A 27895-nucleotide genomic window follows, 5' to 3' on the forward strand; every position below is an offset into this window, starting at 1 on the left:
TCTCTTCCTCCCCCACCACAAAAGCCACAGGTACCAGCAGCCTCCTCCAATACAGCAACAACAAATACAATGCAAAACCAGAGGCAGGCATCTTTGCAAAGTTGTTTTAAGCATCTAGCAGGATGTGAGCCCAGGTGGCTAACGGCTAGTCAGGGCCAGGCCAGAGAAGACACTGATGGCAGTGGCTTCAGTAAGTGAGGCAGTGGCTGAGATGCTGGCTAAGAGGCCAGGCACAGGGCTGATGGCTAAAAGAACTGGAATGCCAGCCCATCTGGCCCCGCCATCTCCTAACCCCATCTCCTAACCAAGTGCTGAGTCTCTTCAGGCGGGCCACACCTCCTGTTTTATAAAATGGGGAAATCAGAGTCTGCCCACACAAGGTTAAGAGTACTTCAAAGACATGGGAGGCTTTAATAGCATGGTCGTGGTGGTGACACCTTAGAAGATTAAAATGCCCACTGAGTGCCAGAGGTGTCTGGGATAGTGTGGCTGCCCAGGTTGATCCCCACATTACAGAGCTCCTTTGCCCAGCTTCCTTACTTCACAGCCAAAGTCCTATCCCTTGTGTCCCTATGTGGTCACTTGTCAAGGAGCACATTGGTGGTTTAGGAGCTGTGGGTTCACATGTGGGGCAAGGAGTGATGCACGTTCCCGACTGAGGTCTCCAGGTCCAGGCCACGGATGACTTCCGCTTATCAGTTCCCCCCGTGCTAGAGTGGCAGTCTGCAACCAGAACACCCAGTCACCTCCTTCTGTAGGTATATCAGGCAGCCGCAAGTCTCCCATATTAATTCTACAGTCTCTAGCCAGGAGGCCACTTTAGCGCTGGAGGGAAAGAAAAGTGGCCAGAGGCACTCCTAAAAAGTCTAGAGTCAGTGTGGGTGGGAACAGCTCTGGCCCTCTCCAGCAGGTGGGGATAGGATGGGCCCCTCTGCGCCAGGCATCCCTGTGAATAGGGACATTAGTCTGTAGGGTCCTTGGCTTTGGGAGACAGGGACTCACTGTAGCAGGCTATGTGGGTCTTCTATCCTGGGGCCCAGGGGTGGGGAGTCCACGATGAGGCTTGCCCATCTGGGAGAAAGTAGAATGTGCTGCCAGGGGTTTGGCTCTGGAGAAAGCTTAGGATAGTGACTTCAAGGTGATGAGCCACGGGGGCTCTTGGGGCACGCGTGGCACAGAGGGAGGATAGCTAAGCAAGAGCAAATGAATCCTAAACTTAAGTGTACAGTCGGCAGGAGAACTGAGGGCCTCTAGTTAATCCAGCTGAGGATGGCAAGAGTGGAGGCTACCCACAAAGAGGCCAAGGAGGGGGTATGAGGGGCCATCGCCGATAGGGGTTTTGTGTGCTCCTCCAGCCATGCAAGCTCCTCCAGCAGCTGGCGACGCTGCAGTTCTGGGCCAACCTTCTCGCGAATGGTCTGGTAATAGCGATTCAGGTACTGGAGCTGCAAAGGGAAGTGGGTTTAAGCTAAGCTGCGAAGAGATGAGGCCTTGGTACCATCTGGTCCCCTGCTATGGTACCAGATGGACTAGGGTCCCAGCCACTTTTAGGCCTCTGCCATTTTCCTGGGGCTTTCCAGAGACTGTGCTCCATGGTGATTGCTTAATAGTACAGTGATGCCCATGGAGAGGAGGCTACTGCCTGGCACAGGAGTAGAAAGGAAGGAGAGTAGTTATCCTCTTTTACAAAAGAGGAGGCGGGGCAGAGTGGTGAAGGAACTGTATATCATTCCATGCCTTTTTGGGGCAGAGCTCAAAAGCCCAGTCCCAGGGTCCCTAGGGGTTTACTGAGTTGGGGCATGCTGATCTGATTAGAAGGTTCTAGAAGGTTTGGGATCTCTGACAAGCTGGGAAGATATGCCCCCAACGAGTACCTAAGGTGCCACAATGTGGATCTTCCTGGCAAAGGGCAGAAGTCCTTGGAGTAGGGAGAAGAGAGGCAAGAAAGGCCTAGACAGCTGCCTGAAGATCAAGCAGCACCAACGACACTTACCTGCTCTGGGGATAGCAGGCTGACATCGATGAGGTTTCGGTCATAGGGTACAAAGGACACCACTTCAAAAGTCAGGTAGGTCCCTGGGTACTGCAAGTCCATAGAGAAGGTGAGCAAGCAAGAAAATGAGGATGCTTGAAAGACTGGCTGATGGCAGCAAGGGAACACTGCACTCAGAAGCCAGGAATGCAGGGAACTGATCCTTGCCAACGTGGGACACTGCGGCTAGGTTTGAGCCTTCCAGAGTCCCAGCCCTTGGCCAGTCCTCTTGTCCACTACTCAGCACTCTGCTTCACTGCTTCCTTCCTGGTTCGTGAAATTTAGATTAGACTCATGTCTGATTCTCAAACTGTGGCCATCACCAGTGTATAGGGAGCTCATTAAATATTTGGGTTGCAAGGACAACTTCCAAGACCCACTGGAGGTAGAATCTCTAAGGGCCTTGGAACCTATGTTTAAATGCTCAAACAATCTACTAATGTTACTTGATATCTATCTACCTACCTCTTTCTCTCTCCTCCCATATTTCTAGATAGGGTCTCCACTTGCCTAGGCTGTCTTCAAACTCACTATGTAGTATAGCAGAATCTGACCTTGAACATTTGATCCTCCTTCCTCTAACTCCTTAGTAGGATAGTAGGAATGTGCCAGCCAGCAGGTCCAATACATTTGGTACTGAGGATCAAACCCAGGACTATAACCGAGTCACATCACAGTGCCCACAGATGCCAGAAGAGGGTATAAGAGCCCAAGGAACTAGAATCCCAGATGGTTATGAACGTCCATGTGGATGCTGGGAACTGGACCTGGGCACTCTATAGTAGCAGCAAATACTCTTAACTGCTAAGTCATCTCTCCAGTTCTAAGATCTACTTCATTTTTAAAAAAATGGATGTATAAAAGTCTAAAGTAGAGCTGGGTGATGGTGGCGCACGCCTTTAATACCAGCACTTGGAAGGCAGAGGCAGGTGGATCTCTGTGAGTTCGAGACCAGCCTGGTCTACAGAGCTAGTGCCAGGACAGGCTCCAAAACTACAGAGAAACCCTGTCTCGAAAAACCAAAAATAAATAAATAAATAAATAAATAAATAAATAAATAAAAATAAAGTCTAAAGTATGGGGATATATCCTGATTTACTTAACCAGTCATGGGTTTGGGAGATATTTGCATTTTTTTTTTACTATTACTATCAATGCTACAAGTTGCTAACACTATGTAAACTTCTTAATGAACTTTCGGGACTATATCCGGATGTTTCATATCTGGTGGAGGGACAGCTGAGACACAGGCACAGAAACCTTAATGGCCATTTTGACAGATATCGTTACACTATCTTCCACCAAGTTTGCACCAACATATACTTCTCTCAAAAGAGAATGAGGGTGTTCATCATACTACCTACTCACCAGCACTGGGTGTTATCAAAGCCTCTAATTTCTACTAACCTGGTGACTGTACGTAACTTTATATGCAAGTTTTAAAGAGTCACACAAAGTGGATCCTACCATACAATACTTCTCTGTCCCTTCCTCCTCTTTTACTTAGTAGTAAACCCAGGGGAATGATATGCTATTCTATTGCGGCTTTGATTTCTACACATTTAAGGATGCAGTTGGGCATCTTTTCACATGCATTAGATTGTTGTTTGTTTTGGTGAAGTGTCTCTTCGTGTCTGTTGCCCTTGCCACCCAGTTTTGATCTTGTAGGAGTTCACAGCAAAATTAAGGATATTTATCCTTTCTTTGTTGCACATACTATACTCGAAACAGGACTTTTGATTTTGCTATGATTTTCATACAGACATTTTCTGTTTAACTTAGCTATGAACCGCTTCCCCCATCACTTCTGGGTCTTTTAAAGAAAGATCCTTTTCCACTCATGATTATAAATGAATTCACATAGGTTTTCTTCTGGGCCTTAGTGGTTCTATTGTTCACCATGAGACTTCAGTTCATCTGGCAGCAAGCGGGAGGAGGGAGTTGATCAAAGTACATGCTACCCCTGATTTCACGCAATGACTGTATGATAACAAAACCTCTTTGGTCCATCTGGGGTTTTATTTGCTATAACCATGATGTAATTTTGTTCGTTCCCCACAATGATCAGTCACTTCTTCCCTTGCCCATTTGTGGAGTGATTTCTCTCTTCCCTCCCGTGGTGAAGCATCAGTTATCGCCCCGTGTTTATGTGAATTAGAGGTTTATTTCTGGGCCGGCTGTTTTGTTTCATTATTCCTGCTGTCTGTTTTCATCTCCAGTCCCAACTTGTTTTTGTGGCGTTGGTTTATGGTAGGATTGGACAGGGCTAGTTTGCCTTATTGCTCCTCAAGCTTTCAATGTTTCCCCTAGCTACCTAGCTATTTTGCATATTTATTTTCACAAATAAACTTTACTATCATTGGTAAAGTCACAAAACTATCCACTTAACACTGAAATTGAGGTTGTCTTGGATTTATAGATTAATTTAGGGAGAATGGTATGTTCATAATATCAAGACTGCTTCCCAGAGAGCACCATTTACTTAAATCTTTTTTATGTCCCTTAGCAGAGTTTCTCTGTGTAAGTCTTTTAAAGTTTATATCCAGGTATTTCATCTTGTTGGTTACTATAATATCAAATCCTTATTTCTAACAATCTCCCCTGGTGATTATTATGTACACTGAGAACCAGTGATTAAGGACAGTGATACTGATTCACTTGGTCTGGAGTGGGGCCTGGCACTGATATCTAAAAAGACAAAATAAATAAATAAATAATAATAAAAAAACAGATTCCCAGATGATTCTAATGTGCAGCCTGAGAAATAGATTTATAAAATTCTTAAGGAGCCAAGAAAGACTTTAGATAAATTCATACTTGTACATCAAATGCCCTTCTCCTTTGGCCTTCCTTACTCCCATTCCTCTCCATTCCTCCCAGAGACAAGCTGTCCATATGTGTCTGGCCCATGGCACTTTACCTTGGTCTTTGCTTCTACCACAAGGGCCACATCTTCAAGACGGATTCCAAACTCCCCATCCTGGTAGTATCCAGGTTCTGAGAGAGACACAGAGAGATGCTAATGACAATAAGCAATGGGTGAGAGGGACTCATGCCCAGGTTGTCTGCACCAATTTTCAAGTAATTGTAGAGCCTGGCAGCCTGGTTGCCTGTGCCTTTGGCTCTGTCAGCCCCACAACTTGTTAGATGCTAGGCCTCAGATCATCTCAGGTATAACTTGGCCTCACCCTCCCTCCCTTGTCGTCTAACAGGAAAGACCAAAGATCTCACTGTGTGGACCATTGTCCTATTACTCTGGCACTTGATGGACAGCCCCGTAGTCTGGGGGTGCGCCTAGAAACCATTTCTCAAGGACAAAAAGAGAATTATGAAAATCCAGGAGGGGTGGCACATGCTTGTAGTCCTAGTACTGGGAGAAGTGGAAATAAGAGATCAGGAACTTAAGGCCAGCGTCGGCTATAGGATGAGTTCAGGGACAGCTTTGTGTTGCATAAGATGGTCTAAACCAAGGGTATGGGCAGAGCAAGCTTGGAGTAAAGACGTGAGAGCCATTTGGGTCTAGATCTAGGAAAGAAAGTAGCGATAGAGCTGGGGCTAAGCCTATGCTTAGCGGGACCCCTAAAGATGGGTGCATATGAAGTGCATTCCCCAAATTGCTTTACTTTGGGGTGGGATAGCGGGAAGGGAGGACTCAAGAACCGTACCAATGGAAGTGAACATGCCCTTGTTCATGGCGATGTTGCTGAGCTGGAATCCCACTGGCCCTGGGAAGGAAGATAGAAATACGGTTTCAGCTCTACGTGTCACCAACTTGGAAGTGAGCAGGTGCTGGGGAGAACAGGTAACTGGAGGGAGGCTTCCTGGGTACATCTGGAAGGACTTGTCACATTTGGAACCAGCATCCTCCAGATAGGCTTGGCCTTTTATTTCTCTGGGGTATATGCCATTTAGTCAGCAGACCTTGGTTCTCTCTCTCTGGAATGCCCATAGGCAATATTCTTCATTTAGCCTTTGGAGCATCATTCCCACCAGGGTGACCTTGGGTGGCTTGGAAGGCTCTATCTCCTAGGAAACGGTCCAATCAAGTATAGCTGAGAAGATACTTACACTCATGCACACAGAGGAAGTTGCCAATTCCATGACCTGTCCCATGACCATAATTGAGCCCGACTTCCCACAAGGCTTTTCGAGCTACAGTGTCCAACACTCTCCCTGAAAGAGAAAAGAGGTTGCTTCTGGACTATTGGTTGAAACTTAGACTGTCCACCGTGACCTTTCCTACTCAACTTCTAGGGTGATACCTGAGGAAAAATGCTCTGGAGAGGACACTGAGGTGGGATGGAGAAGGGCTGATGGATGAAGCCAGTGTCTCCGTAGCAGCCCAGCCTGACCCCTCACTATCTCTAGCACTCTGTACACTGGACTCATCACCTGGACTGATGAATCTACTGACATGTCTCCTCATGACTTAGGCCTGAGCACTTCTGACTTCCTCCAAGAACTGTATATGACTCCCGAAGCTCACACTGATCTCCCCTGCCTCTGAGAGACAGCACTGGATTGAGAGGCAGGAGGCCTGGGTACTAGGCCCAGTGCTCCCACAAATCTTATGAAGGACCCTGGGCAAGTCACCTCTCTTGGCTAGATTTTCTCATTTATGTGAGAGGGATGGGGTGTTCCATAGCCCCCCAGGATAGCCATCTGAATCCCATAAACTCAGGGCCTGCCTGGAGGCTCTGGGGTCCAGTCTGGTTTCGGAAATCTACCTGATGTAGCAGCAGGAAAGATGATTCTGGACAGATCGATGTTTCCCATCAGCACACGTGTATATGCCTCCTGGTGAGGAGAGAGGAGGAAGAGGTGCTGTGGAGGACGACAGGAGGAGCCAGGGAGCTCCCAGCTGCTTGGTCTGGGGGCAGGTGAGAATGGAGGCCCAGGTCCAGGAACAGGAGACATTCTCTTGTGTAGAGATTCCAGATTTTGGAAGATGACCAAAAGGAAGGTGAGGGAAGAAGGTGTTCCCAAAGCTGGGGCCAACTCCATATGTTTCTCTTAGGCTGATGTACGGGGCATTCCCATGTGCTGAAGACATGCTCAGAGAGGGAGTGACTGAGTGGGTGGCAGGCAGGTCTTTTTCATCAAGTCTGAAATTGTGGCTTGGCCACTCACAGACTCTCTTCTCTCTCTCTCTCTCTCTCTCTCTCTCTCTCTCTCTCTCTCTCTCTCTCTCTCTCTCTCTGTCTTTGACATAGGGTTTCTCTGTTCCTCTGTTCAGCCCTGGCTGTCCTGGAACTCACTCTGTTGACCAGGTTGGCCTCGAACTCAGAAATCTGTCTGCATCTGTCTCTGGAATGCTGGGATTAAGGGCATGCACCTTTGCGTCTGGCTCTCCCTCACCTCTTTGTACCTTGGTTTCCACATATTTAATAGTATGCTAATGGTACCTGGTTCCTGAAGCTATAGGATGAAGGAGACTGACAATGAGTATATGGCAATGGACAAATGTTCAAGCAGTTAGCCTGGTTACTCCTGTATCTCTCACAGATACACTTTCAGTTTTCTATGTAGCCAAGGTTGGCTTTGAACAGCCAATTTTTCCCGTCTCTCTACCTCCCCAGTATGGACCACCATGTCTTAGCAACTTTCTTTAGTTTTCCTAAGGCCTAAAGGTTGGGTTGGGCCTGATCATGTGACAGGGCAGGCTTCCTGTTGGGGGAGACAGATGGGCAATGGTGACCTGTTTTGGTCACTACTAGTGGCCATGTGGTTACTTCCTTTCCCCATACTCCCGCACTGGTTTGCCATCTAGGGCTCTGAAGAAGCAGCCTCCTCAATTCGCTAGCCGATGAGCTACTGGCGGCACGCACAACAGGCCTTCCTCCTCTCTGTTCCCAGCATGCTGCCTGCAGGTAAGCAGCTCCCTTGCCCACCCACCCTGGCCACTGTCCCAGGTTCCACTCCAGCTGTTTTCAGACCTGCTCTAGTTCCTCCGAGAGGTCCTCTGCCATTTTCCTCCATTAGAGATAGCTTTCCTGCCCTTTAGGCCATCATCTGTGCACTCATGAATTAACATGACAAGAAGATATGTATGGCCTGAGGACTTGGTGGTGGCCCCAGACTTTACACCGGCTTTCCTGGAACTTGTTGTGTGACCTTGAACAAATTACGTAACCTCTCTGAGCCTCAGTTTTACTCCCTCAATTTCAAAGGGCTCTTGAAGCGATCACTTGGGGGAAACTGAAGAGAGAAATTGGGGTCCAGTACTTACCTTTTGGAAGGCAGTAGGGGTTCCCCAATGTACTGTTCTGGTGATATCTGTGGTCCCATCCCTGTGGAGAAAGGGAACTAACATGTCCGACTCTACTGAGCACTCATGAGGAGGGGCAAGGGTCATGTGCTTCCCGTGCAGTTTCTACTGTTTGTTTTTACTGGGGTTTGAGTGCTTGGGATGGACTAGGACATGGCGGGAAGCAAAAGGAAGATAGAGAACGAGACTCGGTGGTACATGCTTGTAATCCCAGCATGCAGGAGATTGAGGTCAGGAAGGTTGCGCTGGAAAGTCAGCCTGGGTCACGCAGTAAGATCATGTTGGAAAGCAAGATGGCCAGCTGGGAGGAGTGGGGAGGGAGGACAGGCACCACCAGCAGAATCATAGGTCAACATCCATGCACCACAGAGACTGAGAAGAGTTCTTAAGGGAAAAGATCTATGTTCTTTGTTGAGCTCTCTTTTTTTTTTACAAATTACAGATGGGAGACTGAGGTTCAGAGAAGGGACATTATCCTAACACTCCCACGGTCACTGCCATTTGTCATCTGTAGGACACTTCCGCCACTCTTCCAAGGACAGCTGAGCCAGTCTCCTTACTAAAGATGACCTCACTTTAGTCATTAAGCTGTGAGACCATCTCCCTTTCCAAGATGTGGTAAAGCCAGACTGGAGAAAATGTTGACTCCTCCCAAGATGCTCTTTGCTATGAACATGGCTTGGAATCCCATAGAAGCGAAGCCTGAGCTAGCAGGTCCAACTCCCAATCACTAGTTCTAGTGCTTTCTCCAGGCTGCCGCTAAGCATCCCCATCCCAGGGCTCTGGGGTTTCTGGAGAGTAGGTCATGGGGCGTGGGGGAACTTCTTCCTCAGGAGAGAAGAGGAAGTGAGGTGACTATTTCCCTACCTTACCCTCTTCCGAGCATGCGCCAACCCAATACGCCCCCACAAATTTACTTCCTCTTTGCGGCCACCTCAAGTTCACACAGCATCGAACTAGAGATAAATACAGGCTGCTACGCTGAGCACATTGGCGAGCTGGATCCCCAAGAGCTGTGCGGTAAACAAGAGCCTCTGTCCTTAGTGCATTCGTTCTTCCCACAAGCTAGAAACCCGGTGCAACCAAGTGCTTAGCCACACAGTTTGAAGGGATACGTAGCTTATTCAGTATGACCGGCACATCGAACTGTACAGGTTGACGACGGACAAGAGAATCACAGCTAAGGGGTTTACTTCTTTCATCGGCCTCCATCTCTAACCTCAGATGGCCACTCATGTTGCCACTGGGAATGGGATGGGGCCGATGGCCCTGATGCAGGCTGAGTCTCGGGCTTGCATGAGTGGGTGAGAAAATGGGTATTCATGTCCGTGTAGCCAGGCCGATCTGCATAACTAGTTTGCCAACTTGGAAAAAAAAAAAAACGGACGTAAGCAAGTAGAGTCTTTTGCTAATTCCCACACAGGTGCTGCATGAGCGCCCCCATTGTTCTGATCTCCGTGTATTTTCTACTGTGCAGACACCCCCAGGGGGAATGTGAGGAGGTTGCTCAGGGCTCATTCAATGCAGGTCTGTCTGTGCTTTTAATCAAATGAAGACCTATGGCGCAGGAAAGCCAGCTTTAGGCAGCCCCTGGAAGCCCAGAATGTCTGAGTTGAGAGCTAGGCCAGGGTATAATGGAGTGTACGTACCAGTATTGCCCGCCGGAATCCACCAGATACATCTCATCTGAGGACAGCTTGCGGTGCAGCTCTTTGGTTGGGCTGGGGATGAGAATGAACACTGAGAGGGAGGAATCTGAACCCTGCACTGGACAAACGGTGAACGCGAGGATAGGGAATAAGGAGAAACAGAAGAACTCCTTCCCCACTTGGGAGCTAGCCTTCAGGCTCTCTGCTCTGGGGAAATAACTGTCTCCCAAGGGACCCCGGGAAAGCACTTGGCTCCGAATGCAGCTGCTATCCTCAACCACACTTGTTTGTCCAGCATGTGGTCAGCAAGTCCTGGATCCCCAGGGACAGGGAGCTAAGGGTCTCAGAGGCTATGTCTCAGCCATCTCTGTTCACAACAGAACAAGCCCAACAGAGGCAAGAGACTTGCAGAAGGCCCTCAGCAAAGCAGAGAGGTGCTGCGCCTGAGCTCTCTTTCTCTCTAACTTCTTGATGTATCCAAGAGGGTCTCAAGGAGCAAGGGCACAGGAAGAGGGGGGACTTCACGGATAGGGCTGGAGAGTGATATCTTAGAGGACTGAGGTATGCCTACTCTGCCACTCTCTGGCTTCCATGGGCAAAGCTTGGGAGACAGATGCAGGGAAGGGAATTCACAGACACGCTAGGTCTTTCTCTAGAGGGTATCTGAGCCCCTTTCTGTCATGCCCAGGCCAACCTGATGCATCTGGTCGCCTTGGCCCTCCATGCTTTAATCAGGCAGGCCTACCATGGTTTGCTTTCTATGGGACCAAGTATCCGGACTCAGTTAATCTTTTGGACTCACTGTGGTTGGTGGAGGTTAAGTGGACAGGCCTTTTTCTGTGGGGTCTTATGTCGTATTAATCATGGCTGTAATCAGAGAGGTCACCCAGGAGGATTATACGTTCCTGGCCAGCCTGAGCTACAAAGAGAAACCCCGCCTCCAGCTAGTTGTGGCGGTGTACACCTGTAATCCAGCACTTAAAGAGACAGAGGCAGGAAGATCAGGCGGTAAGATCCAATCTTGACTACATAGAGAGTTTGAGGCTAGCCTGGGCTATGTGAGACCTTGTCTCAAAACAAAAAGCAATAAAACTATCTCAGGCAAATGGATAACAGAAATAACTCACAGAAAGAAAGAAAGAAAGAAAGAAAGAAAGAAAGAAAAAAAGAAAGGAAGGAGGGAAGGAGGGAAGAAAGAAAGAAAGAAAGAAAGCTAGCTCCTAACAGCATCTATGCTTTCCTTAAACCTTAAAGACCTCAGAGCACCGGTCCTTCCCAAGTCCCAGCCTTTTAGGGACAAAAGTCACACTCCGGCCTTTTAATAAGGAGATTCCGAACATGGAAGTAGTTCCTTCCTTGACCACCCACAGTCCTGAAGGCCCCAAACCCTAAATGTTGACCCAGAGGTCAGAGTACCTCCTTCCCACCCAAGTCTCTCTGTGCTCACAACCACGACCCCTGCTCACAAGTTCTCTAGAAAATTCTTTGTTCTCAAGTACCTGTAATGGGCCAGGGCAGCATTCAGGCCACTAGCAGAGATGGTTTCAAAGCTGGGTCCAGAGGAGAAGTTTTCTTTCCTAGGCAGGGCAATGTGAGGAATGAGCAGAGAATGATCCTGGGACTAAGCTATGGCTGGGATAGCTTATACAGCAAAAGAAGACCCTGCTCCCTTCATCCCAGCCTGACTCCATTTGACTCCAAGCTCTGTCCTGTGACACTGAGAGAGCATTCAAGTGCAGGGAAGAGAAAAATCATGGATACCAATTCTTGGCCCTCTGCCTCCATTTTACTTACGGAAGAGGTAGTTCCCCGTCTCTGAAAAACATCCTATCCGTGTGCTATGTCTTGTACCTCAAATCTAGATGGTACAACAAGCTACCTCAGGAAGTCTCCTTACTCAAAGCTCCCGAGAGCTCCAGCCCTGCCCCCTCCAGGCCAGCCTTTTCTAGGGAGAACAAACTGCGTCTGAGGCAGTCGCTAGGGGGTGCTGTTGGGTTGTCCCGCTTCCAGCAGGGCTGAGGAATGTCTCACAACACCCCCCTGCACAACTCCCAGACCACCCACGAACCTGTCAATCTCACTTCCAAATACAAGCAGGATCTTTCTTCCTCCTAAGGGGACTAATTACTCCTCACTTCCCTACCTCCCTCCCCGCCCCCCCCCCCGCGGTGCACCAAAAGATAATAAGGTCCTGTACCGTCGTAAGTCATCAATGTATTCTGCCCCAGAAAATTCATCCACCGTGCCTTTGGGCACGTTCTTCTCCAACCAGACCAAGTACTGGATCACAACCACGGCATCCCGCACCTGAAGCAGGAAACACAACAGCGGCTGAAGCGGGCCACAGTGGCTGTCTCCTCACTCAGGGAAGAAGATCAGATAGCTGCCTGGGGATTGAGGGCTTTAAAACGGGCCAATTTCACTGGCTACTGGATAGGGAAGGATTCTCGTTAATGTTTACATCTAATCAAGAGTGTGCTCGTGTTTTAAAATGCGTTCTTATCTTTAGAAATACTTACTGAAGCGCTGACTGCCACAAAGATCGGCTATGTGGGATTTGTTTTAAAATAATCCAGCAGCAAGGGGTGGGAGGGCAGGGTCATGCCCTGGAGGGGGGTGTTTACCGATGAAACAGCGTTGGGCAGGACTTGATGGTTGTTGAAACTGGTTAATGGGGACGCGTAGGCTATTTTCTCTACTGTAGTGTATGTTAAAATTTTTCCGTAAGAAAAATTCTTTCAAAATGAGGGCTTTGATCCTAACGTTAAGAACATTCTGAAAAGTGAGCTATCCTCTTGCCAGGCAGGAACTCATTACTGCTAGCACTGATTTAGCACAGTGTTCAAAGCAATGCACGTCACCACATTTAATAGCAGCACATTTATATAGATATAAATATAGATATTTGTTGGGTGTGCCTCGCCTTCACTGAGAGTCTTCTTCAGGCTTCTCTCTGGAAGGTTAACCCATCAGACAGACCTCCCACAAGGCCCGTGCCATGGAGACTTACGTGACTGGCCTTCAGGAGGGCCTGCTCCTTGCTGTTCTTCACAGCCTTCACTCCCATTACTGGGGAGTACATCTGTATCCTGACTTTCTCCTGTTGGAAGCAAGGACCAAAAGATGGACTAGAAGCACCGCCTGGGATAAGCAGTGTTTACAAAGGACAGAGAGGACCCAGCTGGGGCAAGCCTGTGAGACAAGCTGATCTCTTTCACGGCCTCACCCTCTCCTTTGGCTACTTTGTGGATATGCAGGTCTTTCCTCATCTCTCACGTGTAGGTTTCCCTGATGAATCCTGTCCTGGTACCAGCAGGGATGCTGCAGTCCAAAGGTTGTTCTAGCAGCAGAACTGCCTTGTATGTATCAGAGCGGTTACCAGATCCCAAGCATGTCCTATGTCAGCCCCAGACATCATAAGTACTATCTCCTTGAACGCACACAGCAACTCCAACTCCGACAAGTGTTCAACTTCATGGCTATTTTTAAAGAAACAGAGATCTAAGGTCTCTGCGTGGCCGCTTAGGAAAAGAGCTCCGGGTAGTATCAAGTTCGGCTGACTCTAATGCTTCTTCTAGATCAGGCTGGCCTTTGTCTCGCTTCTGCAGCTGTACAGGCTCTGTGGACAGACACCCCTGCCTCCTCACCGCCCTCCTCTTCCTCAGCCTTCTGTCAGTGAGGCCTACAAGGGTACGCTGCGCACATTTGCTGACTGGCTAGCTGGCCCAATGGCTGAGGGACCCCATTTTAAGTTGACAGTTGCCGTGCCTAGAGCAGAAGGAAGCCAGTGACTGGCAAACCTACCTTGGGTATAACTTCATAGAGCCCATAGTTGGTATAGCTGGTACTAATCAAGATCGTCACATTGCCCGAGGCATAGGCTTTCACGCTGTCACGAACTTGACTGTAGTCCTCAAGCTGAACACACATGGAGGATATGCAGTTTGTATTCAGGTATTGTAGGGTCTCGAGGCTAAAGCGACTCTTGTTGACAAACAACCTGGGTGGAGAAGGAAGATGGGGAGCGTCCTTAGTGCCTCCCTACCAAGGACAACACAAGGAACCAGAGGCATATATTAGCCCTTTGATTCCAAAGGTCCCAGGAACTCAGCACAGGGATCCCAAAGTCAAGGGGTTAAGAACAGCCCGTGGGAAGTCTCCCAAAGAAGTCTGCTGGGGCAAGTACCCAGGCTCATGAGCTCCTGAAGGTTGTGAGGCCAGAGGTATTGGATAGAGTGGAGGTTGGAGGAAATTCACAACAGGAAGTTGAGGAGAAGCTACCTGATAGACGAGTCCGTGAGCAGTGTGTAGGAGTAGAAGAAGGGATTATAGGGGATGTCACTGCTACGAAGGTTGAAGAGCCCTGGAACAAAGAATTGATGGCACTTTTTGAGGCCATTCTTCATGGGGGCAGGCATTTCTGACAACTATGTTCCACTGTTTGCTTTGGCCACAAGATGCTTGTGGCATTTGCCTCTGGTTGCTTCTCAGTCTTCTTAGAGATCTTTGAGATGCTGAAGAGAGCTATGGATTTCTCCCCCCATAAAATGTCGATAGGGGACATTCAGCAAACATTATTGGTGCAACCTCCAAATGTGTGAAGCCCAACCATAGGAACTGAGCAGAAAGCCCTCGAGTCATGTGGGGACAGAGTAGGGTTACTCTGGCTGTCAAAGCTGGTGTTTTGAGTGGCCCGGATGACAGCCAGGGCTGCTGGTGGCTTTGCAGGCTTTCTTGCCCCTAAGGAGACAGAATCACCATGTTGTTCTGCTCAGTCCATTTCTCGGATGGCCCATGGGCTTGCCCCACGTGCTTGGAGCTCCTTGGCCTCCTTATTCTGCAGCCCTGAGAAGCTGCTCCCTTCCCCCTCTGAGTTCCTATGGCCCATGACCGTGGAGCTTATATAGCAGCTGGTGAATATGTTGCTGTTTCAGGAAGAGCTGTATGCTGCAAGGCCCAGGAGGATGCTTGGGACTACAGGACCCACTTGCACTCCTAAATCCTCACTCACAGGCTGTCTCATCAAGTGCTGATAGAAGGAGAGCAGTTGGAGCCATGGTATGGTTCTTCATGTAGCTTCGGACAGTGGATACTTTTTCCTGCCAAGTGCTCCCTAGAAGCAAAGGAATCCAAGAAAGTATGAGTGACATACCTTGTCTTTGGCACAGGGCTCTTGGCAAACACCCTAAGGGTAGTAGTTTTCCTTGTTTTCCCTTCTGGTGGAGGAGATGGAACCAATGGCCTTGAACATTGGGTCAGTTCTCAGTGACTGAACTACTCCAGCTTGCTATGTTTCCAAAAGCAGTAGAATTCTATCTTCAAACAGTTGGATTATTAATGATGTGGACCTTGGACCCAGATGAGGCTCCAATAATTGTCCTGCTATTTAGTAGCTGGATGTGATCTTGGGCAAATTCCTTGACACCTCTGGGCCTCATTTTGCACATCTGTTAGATGAGGGTATATTTTAACAGTAGTACCTACCTCAATTGGTTTGCTACAAAGATCAAGTGGATTGACATTTATAAAGCTGAAGAAGGGCATTAGCTAAGTCTCACACTGCTGTTTTGATCTGTCAATAAACGTAAAGAAGGAACAGAAGAGCTGCTCTAGATAGGCAAAGGGAGAGAAGACTTCCCTGTGGCAACTCCAGCGTTCAGGAAGTCATAGACTAAATCCTTCTTGGGCATCGCTTGAATTCTTACAGGTACCATCTTCCAGATAAGAAAAGTGAGGCTTCAGAGAGGTAAAGTTGCTTGGCAATAGTTTCATTGCTGAAGGGGTGGAACTGAGATTTAAACTCATGTCTGTGTGATGGGGCTGGCCCACAGTCCTAATCTGAACAAATACTAAACTCTTCTATCAACATTTTCAGTCTTCTAAGTGGTCTCCAAATTTGTCCAGTACTGTCCTTTCTAGAATGCATGCATCTATCTGGGTTCCAGGAGTTCATTTTTCATCTCCTATGTCTGCCTTCTCCAAGGCACATAAAGTCTCTCTCTAGACAGTACTGGGGAAAAAAATTGGCAGAATGTCATAAGCATCAAGACTCCTGCTTGGGCCCAGATACAGACGTGATAACAGTGCTATTAAAAACTTTATGTAAATGGGTTAAACTAGAAGCAAAAACTTTGAGTATTTATACTTCTTAGGTTTGTTTTAGTCTGATAAAACAGACAAAAAATATCATTTTAGCCTCCATAAAGTACACAATTCAGCTGGCTTCCAGTCCATTCCCAGTGTTGTGCAACCATTGCCAGTATCTAATTCTCAAACATTCTCAGCATCCCCAAAGGAAACTTTGTACCCATTAAGGAGTCACTCCCCATTTCCTATCCTTCCAGCCCCAGGAACTCTCTAATCTGTTTTCTGTCTCTATGGAGTTGCCAATGCTGGGTGTTTCATATGAATGGAATCATACAAGATGTGGCTCCTTTCACTTCAAATTATGATTAAAATTCACGAGCATTTCTTGGTATTGTGGCTCATGACTCTAATCCTAGCACTTGGGAGGCTGAGACAGGAGCATCACTGTGAGTTTGAGGCCAGTTTAGGCAATAGAGTAAGTTTAACGCCCGTCTGCAGAGTGAGACCCTGTCTCAAAAGCAAAACAAAATAAAACCAAACACCCTTCCCCCCAGCAACTTATAAATCACAAAAAGAAAGATGTGTGGAAAAGATCCATTTTGGGAAAACAAAACCACATATAAATGGTCTGGTGTGTGAGTGGCTAGCTTTGCACATGCCGCTCTTTGCCTTTGCCTCTCCACTGCGCCTTTAAAACCTACACATGAAGAAAAAGCCCTCAGCCCTGTGGGGACAGAGTAGCGCTACTCTGGGTATCAAAGCTGGGACTTTGAGTAACCCCCATGACAGTCAGGGCGGCTGTGTGTGTGTGTATGGCTGTTTTGCCTGCATGTTGTCTGTGGATCACGTGCATACCGAACTTGTGGGGTCCAGAAAGAGGTGTCAGATTCCCTGGGACTGGAGTTACACATGGATGTGAGTTACCTTGTGGGTGCCGGGATTCGAATCCACATCTTCTAGAAAAAACAATCAGTACTCTTGCTGTTGAGCCCTCTTCAAGCATCACCCCATTTCTGCTCCCCCCCAAAAAAAAACTTTCTTAAGACAAAAGGCCCATGATTTTTGTTGTTTATTTGGTAGTGGAAATGAGGAAAATACATTTTTGTCTAGGGGTCTTGAAACTTAACTCTGTTCTTTGGCTTCTGGGCTGAACTCTGACTCTAAGTAGCTTTTCCTTGAAGAGTAGTGATGCCTTAGCATCTCCTAGCTTATGGGAAGTGACAGAATCCATGTGACTTCTGTTTCAATCCCTGGGAGCCTTTTTTTTTTTCAAAGCCCTTTTATCCTCACGTTTCCCCGGCACCATGGTGGCCTTTGATGTCTGAGGAAGGTGAGTGGTTTTTATGATCAAATACTCATAGCTAGCCAGGCTCTTTCGGAACTAAGCCAGGGTATGCACAGAGATGATTCTGCCAGGTACACGGCAACACAGAAAGAAGTTGGACAGCGCTTCTGCTTGTTTCATCAGAGCCACGATTTTGAAATTCCCCTCCTGCTTCCCTAACTCCTCTCTAAATCAGAAGTAATATCTGGGATTGTATGTGGAAGGGGGGGGGGGTTCCTCAGATTGCCCAATGTGACGAGAAATGCAACTCCACTGGCCCATTCAGAATTTCCAACGAGGAAAAGGTAGTTAGTGAGCAAGATCCTGATTCATAATCGGTCCCCTGGTCTTGGTCAGGATTTAGTTATTGCTTACAAAAATCGTAATGCAAACTGATCTTTTATATCAGATTAAGATAGTGCCAATGAGGTCATAGTTACAGATGTGAGAATTTTCTGGGTCAGTTAACCTTCTTTTGTGGTCCAGCCAGAACCTGAACCCTCTTCTGTGCTGCAGGCTGACATTGAACTTACTCATTCGTTTCTTCTGTCCAAGTCAGTCGTGTCCTGAATCTAAATTTCTCCTTAGAGTAGAACCAGAAGTAAAGGGCCAAATGACTCCATCAGTTCCCGCTACCAGATAAACAACTAAAATCATGAGCCTTGTCTCTTAAGGGAGGTTTTTTTTTTTGGTGGCGGGGGGGGGGGCAGAGTGGGGTGATGGCTGGAGAGGGCTCAACAGTATGTGTACTCATGGTTCTCTCAACAGGATGTGGATTCGATTTCCAGCACCACACGGCAACACATGCCCATCTGTAACTCCAGTCCCAGGGACTCTGACACCTTTTTCTGGACCCCATCAGCTCTGTGTGCACGGGACACACAGACAACATGCAGGCATCTATGCACATAAAAAAATACTACTGATGTCTCGGGAAAAAAAAAAAAACCAAACAAATAAAAAACAAAACCTGAAACAATTTATTTTAAAAGAAAGTTTTTTTTTTTTTTTTTTTTGGTGTCAAACTTTCTTCAACTCTTTCCTCCCTTTCTGCCGCCTCTTTCTTCTAGCCCCAATACTGCTCATTTCTGTGTTTTCTAAATATAGCCTCAGCACCTTTGGACTCAGTGAGGAGAGAGACAAAGAAATTGTACATTTTAACCAAGTATCTCAGGTAGTTTGTCAACCATTACTTTGTTGCCTTGGTTACTGATGTTTTCAGGGAAAAAACACAGGCAGCAGCACCGGGGACCCATGCTGGGAGGGACCTTTGTACATTTGGGGAAGGACAATAGGCTTATGAAATCACCTGTAAATTCTTCTGGCAGGGCATAAATAGGTTGGCTTGGCAATGGGGGCCTCTCTGACCCCCATGCCAGGTCCACAAGGTTGGTTGTAATGGATACCAGGTGTCTTTTGGAGCCTTGGAATTCCAGATCAAAATCCTCCCAGGAATCTGTAGAGACAGGAAGGTGTCACTAGCCCCGTGTCCGTTCACAACTCAAGGAAAACTGATAAAAGCAAAGTCAATCCTGCAGTCTTGCCTTTGCTTAGCTCCTATGGCTCGAGCTGTCCAAAGCCTGTCCTAGGCTCTGGATCCTCTGAAATGCACATCTCTTCTTCTCAGACAGTGTCTTCCATCTGTCTCTTCCTGATTCCCAAACCTAATTGTCCTGCTCCACCTCAATACTGTCCACTGTCAACTTGCTAATCTTGCCCTTCTCAGCCCCACTCCCAGTTCCAGCACTAAGGATCAAATCCAAGACCTTGTGGATGCTAGGCAAGAACCCTAATCTGTGTATTTTTTAAAGAGTCAGTAACTGGGGACAGTCCCTGTGAGGTATATACCATTTTTATTAGGAATGAATGTCACCATTCGGAGGAAGGGTAATGTTCAGGGCTTTGGAAAGGAGTTAGCTTGGATGTTTCGGTGCCTATTCATGAAATCTGTCTTTGATGGTATGGGCTGTCCAGCTGTCTGGGGCCCCAGAACTTGGAGAACTATTTTCTATGGGATCCTGTTTTTCTCAAAGGCCCTGTCTACACTTTTTACCCTTCTAAGCTACCTTCTAGAAAACGTTTTCTAAGAGATCCCAAATATCATAATTGGTAGAGTCCCAGGACCCAGGGATGATTCTGGGGTCAAGGAGATCCAGACATGTTTATTTACCCACTGGGTCTTAATTATTCCAGGTCTTCTAGGTTGGCTTTTGGCGTTCATTGCTTTCTTGGTAAAGTTTGTATTAATTCCTTTGGCATATTTTAATTACACAATGCATGAATATTTCTTTGTTGTAAACTATTTCTACAGGCACAACTTCAAGATACCTTGTGGCCATATTGCACCTCTTTCTAAGTAAATATGTGTGTGTACCTCCCAGGAGGCTGAGCCACCCTCCTTGGCAGCTCACACAAATCCAGAGACTGAGAAAAAAACATACCAACAGACAAGAGGAAGGGGTCAAAGCCCACTCGCCCTTCAGCAGGGACTTCAGCAAGGACCCAGGAAGGAATGTTACCTACAAGATGGGAGGGAGCACAAAAGTCACTTCCCAGACCAGCATCAGACCCCATCGCCAGACTTCTGTCTGCGACAGTTCTGCCACTTGCATTCTTTATATTTGCTCAAGATGGAGATTCCCTCGTCCTGCACTTCCCACAGGGGCCAAGTATGACCTTGCAGACAGCCACTCACCTGTATTTTCCCCAAACCTAGTCTAGGGTCCAGGGCTCAGGGGACAAATCAATGTGGGCCTTCTACCTTCCCTATGGAGTTCCCAGTTGCAGTCCATCTGCCTCTCGGCCTGAGTCCAGTAGCGACTATCGGTCCAGAGAGCTGCCTTCCTCATGGTCACCACAGCAACACCTGCAGCAGATTAGAGAAGTCTAGCAGTGAGGGTGAAGATGAAAGTGAGGGATGTGACATTGTTGGGTGTGTAGTGAAGTACCGGCTCTGTCACAGGGACCTTTGGAATGAACTTCTCTCCTCCACTGGGAGGAACAGAGGTAGGAGATGTTCAAGAGACATGCTTGGGGGAAACCTACTGAGAGAGCGCTGCTGGCAAACCAGCTCTGGTTTGTGTTGTAGGCCCCTATAGAGGGCCTGTAAAACGTTGAGTAGGAAAAGAATTGGGTTGGCTTCTGCTGGCCCAATGGAGCTAAGGCTGCACATAGTGTTCTCCGGAAAGGTGGGGGCTGATAAAGACATTGGACTAGGCACCGAACTGAGGGCTGGGAGGGGGGGGGGAAGACGGGTACAGCTGTGGTAGAGAGTAAGGGTTCATAATGGGGGAGTCAGAGCACCTTGAGGCTCAGGAAAGACTGTGAGGATCAACAAAGAAAACTGCCTTTAGTTAAGGGATCAGGATAGGAGGACCCTGCAGAACCCGAGACAAGACAGCATTAAGAACCTCCATATCTCTGTCTCATTTGGCCTTGTAGAGTGATGTCTGAAAAAAAAAAACCCTATCAAGTAAAAACTTTATTCCAAATGAGTTATTATGCAAAAGGATGAGCAGGGTTCTTGTCAAGAGATGTGGAAGTAGCAATTGCTTCAGAAGCTAGGTCCAAGGAGCCTGGCGGTGGGCCTGGCTGTGGCAGAGGCAGCAGAACAGAGAAGGAAGCCAGGAGGGCCAGCTCCTGTGCAGAAGTGTGGCCACGGGGGGTATCAGATATTTGACCTGGGAAACGTGCTGGGTTCATGAGGGAGAATGAGAGTGAACACCAGCCTATGGTCCTGGTCACTGAGGAACTGGCCATACTAGGTCCCCTATGATCAGGTCAGGTCTAACAACAGAAATGATGAGAGTGGGCAACAGCTGTTACCTGCGGTCCCCGAGAAGCCTGAAATCCACGCTCGCCTCTCATCTTGTTTGCCGATATACTCGCTCTAGAAAGTCGACAACAGCATCATTAGCTTTCCTCGTGCCCAGCGGAAGGCCCCAACTGCACTGGGCTTTTCCCTGTCTTGCCAATACCTGGCCCTTCTTCTAGAAAGCTCCTGTGACTCCTTCAGCATACCAGCTTCCCCGCCTTTCAAAAAGTGTGTCTCTTGGGTTGTCAAGCCCACAGCGTGAGACTGAACTTGATCACACCAGATTGTTCTACAAAATGTACGGCCATGATCATAATGCAAATTCAGTATGGTCTTGGGCCATGCCTCTTGGTATTCCCCTTCAAATATCATGTCTTTCTCCCGAGTCTATCACACTACATTGGGTACTTCATAAAGAACTTCTGCACCGGGCTTTATACACCACTGGCCAGTTAGACATCCATATCCATGAATTCTGCATCTGCAGCCTCCGTCAACCTTAGCCTTGGTGAAAAATATTGGAAAAATGGTACAGTATTTGGTATATGCTTTTATTGTCATTATTCCCTAAGGGGAACTGTAGGGTAGCATTTATATAGCATGTGAATTGTATTTATTATAAGCCTTCTAAAGATGATTTAAAGCACAATGAAGGCTATGACTTTATTATATGCAAACACTATGTCATTTTTTATATAAGGGAGTTGAACCATTTGGACTGTGAATACCGGGAGATGACTTTGTTGTTTCTCATCCTTGAAGATACACCGTTGTTATTTTGGTTGAAAGAAGTTTGGATACTTAGTCAAACTTCTTAAGCATCCCCAGCAGGTCAGAAATTAATTGAAGCAGACACACTGACCTAGAACATGCCTTTTCTTCTAGCTGGCTGGTGAGGAGCTAGATGAGGTAGAGGCAGGGCTACTGGTGAAAAAGGGTAGTCTGGGTAGGCTGCCGTGCTATTTGGGGAAAGTAGGTCATGTACAGACTGGCACCTTGGCTTCTGTCTGTTCTCTCCCTTAGTCTTCTCCCCACGCTTGTATAGTCTAGCACTCGGTCATTTCACTGCTCTACCAGGCAGGGTCTAAGACAGCCTGGACCAGGAGGGAGCTTAGAATTCTTCCATGCCCATTCTTTCTGGAGCTGTCATCTGGGAAGTGTCAAAATCTCTTCTGAAGTTGTTTTAATTTTCAACACTTTGTGTGTGTGTGTGTGTGTGTGTGTGTGCGCATGCACACCATCTCCCTAGCCTCAAAGTTGTTTTTATAATGTCATTTCTAGAGGCCCTGTCTTTCCTCCAATAGAGAAAGGTATATTCTTCTTTCAGTTGACCTTAAACTAGTGTGAGCAAGCTTTCCAGTCTCAACCTTTTCACTGGGAAATGCTTTCTCCATCTTCAGCTTCCAACTCTTGCTAGCCTCTTGGTTGTGGCTTGTGCTTAGAGGCCAACAAGCCCAAGTCTGGGAGAAGGAGAGGGTAAAAGGGAACAGAGGTTCTCACCATGTGTGCATCTGTGTCTGGGATGATGTAGGCAGAGAGATTCCAGGCCTGGATCTGCTGGCGGAGGGCCGCGAGCCTCATTGTTGTGTTTACCGCACTAACTGGCAGGAACTGATCGATAACAGGAAGACATTGAAACATAGGCATTGCTTAAAGTAAATGATACCTAGGACGTTGCCTCTAAGGCAGTCCCCAGCTTCTCCTGAGGGTCTGTTTAGGGGTATTTAGGCTATATTAAGTCTTAGAGTTACCAAGTAGTGGTGGTGCACGCCTTTAATCCCAGCTCTTGGGAGTCAGAGGCAGCTGCATCTCTGTGAGTTTGAGGCCAGCCTGGTCGACAGAGTGAGTTCCAGTACAACTAGGGCTACGCAGAGAAACCATGTCTTGAAAAACAAAAGCAGCAACAACAAAAAAACTAAACAAACAAACAAAAGGTCAGTCAGGTGTAGTGGCTGTGGTAGAGGCAGGTGGATCTCTGTAAGTTCAAGCCAGCCTCTTCTATAGAGTAAGTACCAGGACAGCCAGGATGACAGTGAAACCCTTTCCAAAACAAAAACAAAACCAGAGAGGGGATGGGGTGGCAGCTGTTAGTATTTGATAGTCTAAATTAAGAAGCCTAAGTTAAGTAGAGATGGAGGTATTGCAGAGCTTGAAGAAAGACCCTTCGTGACAATTAAGGGACCTAAATGTTCACTGGTTGTGTGGATGAAGTCTACGGGGGTTTCATCCCTGGTCCTAGGACAGGCTATGGGCAATCCCTTTGGAAATATCTTGAGAGCCCAGTTGCCAGATTTAATGAAAAAATGTACAGGCCACCTATCTGGTTAGGTTTGACTTTCAGTTAAGTAAGGGATTGTACTTATATAACTATGTTCCACGCACCACTTGGAGCACACTTTAATACCAAAATATTATCTCCTGAAATTTAAATGATATCAAGTGTTCTGTTTTTCATCCAGCAACCCTACTTTTCCAGTAGTTACCCGTTGACCCCAAATAGTATTCCTGCGTTTGTGACATGTTCCAGAAAGATCCTCTTCAAACCAGATATTTCTTTAGAGGGCTTTTTGTTGTTCAAATGAAAACCATGTTTTTTTTTTTTCTTGTTTGTTTTCTTTGCCTTCTCCTCGACAGGAGATCCAGATTTGTTTGAATATGAAAATGTTGTGGCTTGCTTATTCACTTGCTGGCCCTTGTGGCCCTCTAAGTCGCTATTACATGCAGATGTTCTATGTTTCCCCTGTGGCTCAGACTACTACTGGAGCTTGCCCACTTCCTCACACTTTGGAACCCACGCCTGCCCGGAGTTCTTTACCCTCTGTTGTTGGAACAATCGCTTTAGAGGCCAGCCGTGAAGTTGGCCACTTTCTTCCCTTTGGCTTTCCTTTGCCAACCTTGGCCTCCCTCTTTCGCTTTGTAGCTAGATCTTCTGGCTCCCTGGCTCCCTCCTTCTGTGCTTCCTTCTTCCCAGGGTCCCTCTAGAACAGCGGTTCTCAACCTGTGGGTCGCGACCATTGGAAAACATATTTCTGATGGTCTCAGGAACCCTCAATCGAACATTTTTGTTGCTACTTTGTACCTGCAATTTTGCTACCGAGTGGTATCTCAGTCCCTAAGACCAACGGAAATATGTTTTTCAATGGTCGTGACCCTCAGGTTGAGAACCACTGGTCTAGCATTTCTATTTGTATTCCTTCCATTTCCTTCCTTGCCTCTGCCTATCCTCAGTTAGAGGTCTCTCGCACCATCCACCCTCTTTCCCTCCCTCCTCATGGAAGCTCCCCAGCCCCAGGCCAAGGCAGAAGCCGAAAAGCTGGGACAATCAGTGGGTCTGAAGAATGGAACACCCATATTGGGCATGTTAGATACCCGAGCCACTGCTGGGGGACTTTAATAAGAGACAGGGTCCCCGGAGAGCAAAACTCAGAAGAAAGCCCGTAGGAGAGGCCAGCAACTGGCCACTAGGGGATGGAGAAAAGGATGGGTGGGAGGGGTATGTGGGGGATGGGGCCAAGGCCTCACCGGAGGGTTGCTTGAACAGTTTCTCACATCTTCCCTTCCAAGGGATCCAGCTTGTGGGTAACTCCAGGCACATGCTAGCAAACAGGAGACAAACCTAGGGTTATTTGGGGACCAGAGAGCTCTCACAGAGAGGAGGGACATCTTCCCTCAGCCGGCACAGCCTGTATCCCTTGAAATGCACCATGCTGGCCAGCTCTACTTGAGACTAAAAATAATCACATTTCATGGCAAATCAGGCTGAACTGGATGGCTCCCTGGGTCATGTTCGTTGACAAGTGATTGCCACTTTTGAATGGGTTTGTATTCATTACATCTTTTTTTCCCCTTCTAATCTAATTGTCTTTTTAGGGTCTAGTAAAGTGGAGCAACTGAATAAAGTGTAAAAATAGAATTTTCTTTGAAATGCCATAGAAAGCCTTGATAAATAATCACCTCTGCTTTCATGTGTGTATGCATACGATTTATTTAAACACAAGGGTCACGTGCGCCCTTTCTCACAGTCCAAGGCACTGCTTACTATTCTAGGCTTCCATTAAACATAAGACAGCAATTCATCTTAGTCGAACATGATCACCTGGCGGGGAAAGGTGAAGCAGCGTTTCAAGAACTCCTACTGTGTGCCAGGTACAGAATTCAGTAATGTCCAGCTGAGCATAGCATTGTATGCCCATATTACCAATGCTGGGGAGCTAGAGGCAGGACTTCAAGACTACCTTTGGCTGTGTCGCAAGTTTGGAGGCAGCCAGAGCTACATGAGAACCCACCTCAAAAGTTAATACAAAACAAAATAAAAATGAGCTAAGCAATGTTTGTTTTTTCAGGACAGGGTTTCTCTGAGAAATAGTCCTGGCTGTCCTGGAACTCTCTTTGTAGACCAGGCTGGCCTTGAACTCACAGAAATCCGCCTGTCTCTGCCTCCCAAGTGCTGGGATTAAAGGTGCGCACCACCACTCCCAGGTGCCACCTGAGTTTTTAAAAGTACATTCCTTGTTGGCATGTAACAAAAAATTGCCTAATGCTCTCTTTCCCAGAATGAAGTCTTATTGTCGATTGGTTACAATTGTATCTCCTTTGATAGTTGTGACAACCCGTTGAGAAATGTATGATTATACCTCTTCTAGAATAGAAGAAGTCAAGGTCCAGGTAGGTTTCATAACTTATCCAAGTTTTGCCACAGTGAATCAGTGCTTAGATGGAGTTTTGAACCCAGGCCATCTAAGGAGGCAGTCTGGCTCAGTGGTAAAGCATTTGCATACTTGAAAGAACTAAAAAAAAATCCCCACTTTTAGTTCTCAGCACCACCAAAGAAATAGGGGTTCCCTTCCCATCTTTTCACTAGGTCAGCATAGGAAATGATTCTGGAAAGTGTATAGGTGTGGAGCGGGCATGCCACAAAAGGGTCACAGTATATAGAAATGGAGTTTCCAGTTTGGGCTCTGTAGCAAATTGGGTATGATCCTAAGAAAGCACCCCAATATTCACTTAACAAAAGGTTTTAAGTGCCTACTGTAAGCCAGGCACTGAGCTGTATCCCCTTAGCTCTGGCGCTATGTGAAGGAGGCCTGGGTTAGAGATCCTTCCTGACCTGAAAGTCCAGGGACCTCTTACACTTATTTCCCTCTTTCTGCCTCTCAGCACCTAGGGCACGTACTTCCCTGAAGGTCGGGGAGGACTGAGTACAGGGAGTGGCTTCAGGAATGCTCTGCTTGAATGCCTTGGCCTCATAGACACAAAGGAAATCTAAGAAATTAATCTAAGAAAACAAACCCCTGCAAAATGGCAGCGCTGAAGGTGCCAACATAGGAAGCGGGACCTAACCAATCCATGTTCCTCTGAGCACCAAGATCTCCCCCCTCTCTCTGTTCTCTGGCGGCACAGGGATGGTACCAAGGAGATCCTCATTTGCTGGATGCTGAACTAATGAGCAGGTACTGCTGACAGAGAATAAATAGATTTCCCCAGGACCAGGGATAGCCGTGGGGAGCTGAACTGGGTACCAGATTGGAAACAAACAGGGCCCCATAGATGTGATGTAACATTCTCCCGTTGGTCTGCTTTCTCAACAAGAGCTCAACACCGACCTTTTGTACCTGCCCTGTCCTACCAGGCCTTTTCTGTCTTAGAAAGAATTCTGCTAAATCAGTGTGGAGAGAACCTCTGCCCTTCAATATCTGATCATCACCTTCAAAAGTAGATCAGATACCTCATACACACCCACACCCATCATTGATACCTGATGACCCTGCCTTCGGCAAGAATCCTGTTAAGTCGGTTTAGCAAGAATTCTCCATCCTTGGACCTTCAAGGATTCCTTTTAGTAACTTTCTGGGCAACAAGTCCTCCAGTGCTCACGGGTTCTAAATCTCTAGCAGTCTGTGCTGTGTGTGCCCCACCTGTCTCCCTTCTGCACGGCCCTTACTGCAGTCATCTTTTTTTTTTTTTTTAAAGTAATCAACCCAATGAGTGCCACAATAATTTTGTCATGGGGTGGAAAGGTACCAGCAAGACTTGATCCAAATCATGAAGGCTCTGCAGGGGGGCCTTTTCTTCAAGACAGGGTGACAAAGAGAAAAGAGGTAACCTGAGTCCTAGCCTTCACTCCAAAGTTTCCTGAGGGGAGAAAGATCAGAGCTGCCTGCCAGCGGAGGCTGGGGTGCACATACCACAGAGGAGAACAAGCCAGGGGTAGCAGTGCCAGTGGGCTTGGGCCATTGGCTCTCCAGATGCTGACGATGAGTAGATCAAGGGACTGGAGAGAGGACTGGCTTGTTTTGTGGCCTCTTCCTCCTGGCCTTTCCTGGGCAGGAGCAGGCAAGGTTGACAGCTGTGTCCTGCTGCTGGATGAAGATCCTTCTCTAATCCTTTCTTTCAGAGGAATCAGAGAAGCCGCAGAGGGAAGGCGCCTCAGGCTGCCCAGGCAACCTGTGCTGGTTTCTTGTGGCTTGGAGTAGGGTGTGAGCCTGCCCCAGGGCAGAGTCCAAAGATCTCTGAGACTGAGGAGCTACAGCTGGTCTCAATAAACCAGCTTCCTCCAGCCCCCTCTTCAGTGGCCCTATCCCAGAAGTTGCTGAATTCTGCTCTCCACCCTCCAAGAAGCTGTTTCCCATTAGCTCCTTCACATTGGATGCTGGGGACAGCCCTGCTTTTGCTTTGGGATTTTGGGATGTATTTTTCTTCCTACTTCTGCTCCTCCTCAGAT

General features: G+C 47.5%; 1 protein-coding gene across 1 annotated transcript; it reads right to left on the reverse strand.

Moving 5' to 3' along the window:
• Positions 1–31: 31 nt before the first annotated feature.
• Positions 32–27689, reverse strand: Xpnpep2 (X-prolyl aminopeptidase 2). The gene is made up of 21 exons (XM_050123991.1): positions 27360–27689; positions 24697–24770; positions 22675–22785; positions 21186–21249; positions 20122–20226; positions 19802–19879; positions 18670–18816; positions 14961–15062; positions 14231–14312; positions 13754–13949; positions 12960–13049; positions 12147–12256; positions 11449–11526; positions 9950–10021; positions 8262–8322; positions 6760–6829; positions 6101–6205; positions 5698–5757; positions 4953–5029; positions 1994–2083; positions 32–1445 (listed from the first exon to the last, which is right to left on the reverse strand). Exons 1-21 carry the CDS (start codon positions 27406–27408, stop codon positions 1251–1253), a joined length of 2016 nt encoding a protein of 671 aa, XP_049979948.1. The 5' UTR covers positions 27409–27689; the 3' UTR covers positions 32–1250.
• Positions 27690–27895: the final 206 nt, after the last annotated feature.

Source organism: Alexandromys fortis, unplaced genomic scaffold (assembly GCF_014885135.2).
Source record: "Alexandromys fortis isolate MF-2015 unplaced genomic scaffold, M_Fortis_MF-2015_v1.1 scaffold_224, whole genome shotgun sequence".
NCBI lineage: Eukaryota > Metazoa > Chordata > Mammalia > Rodentia > Cricetidae > Alexandromys > Alexandromys fortis.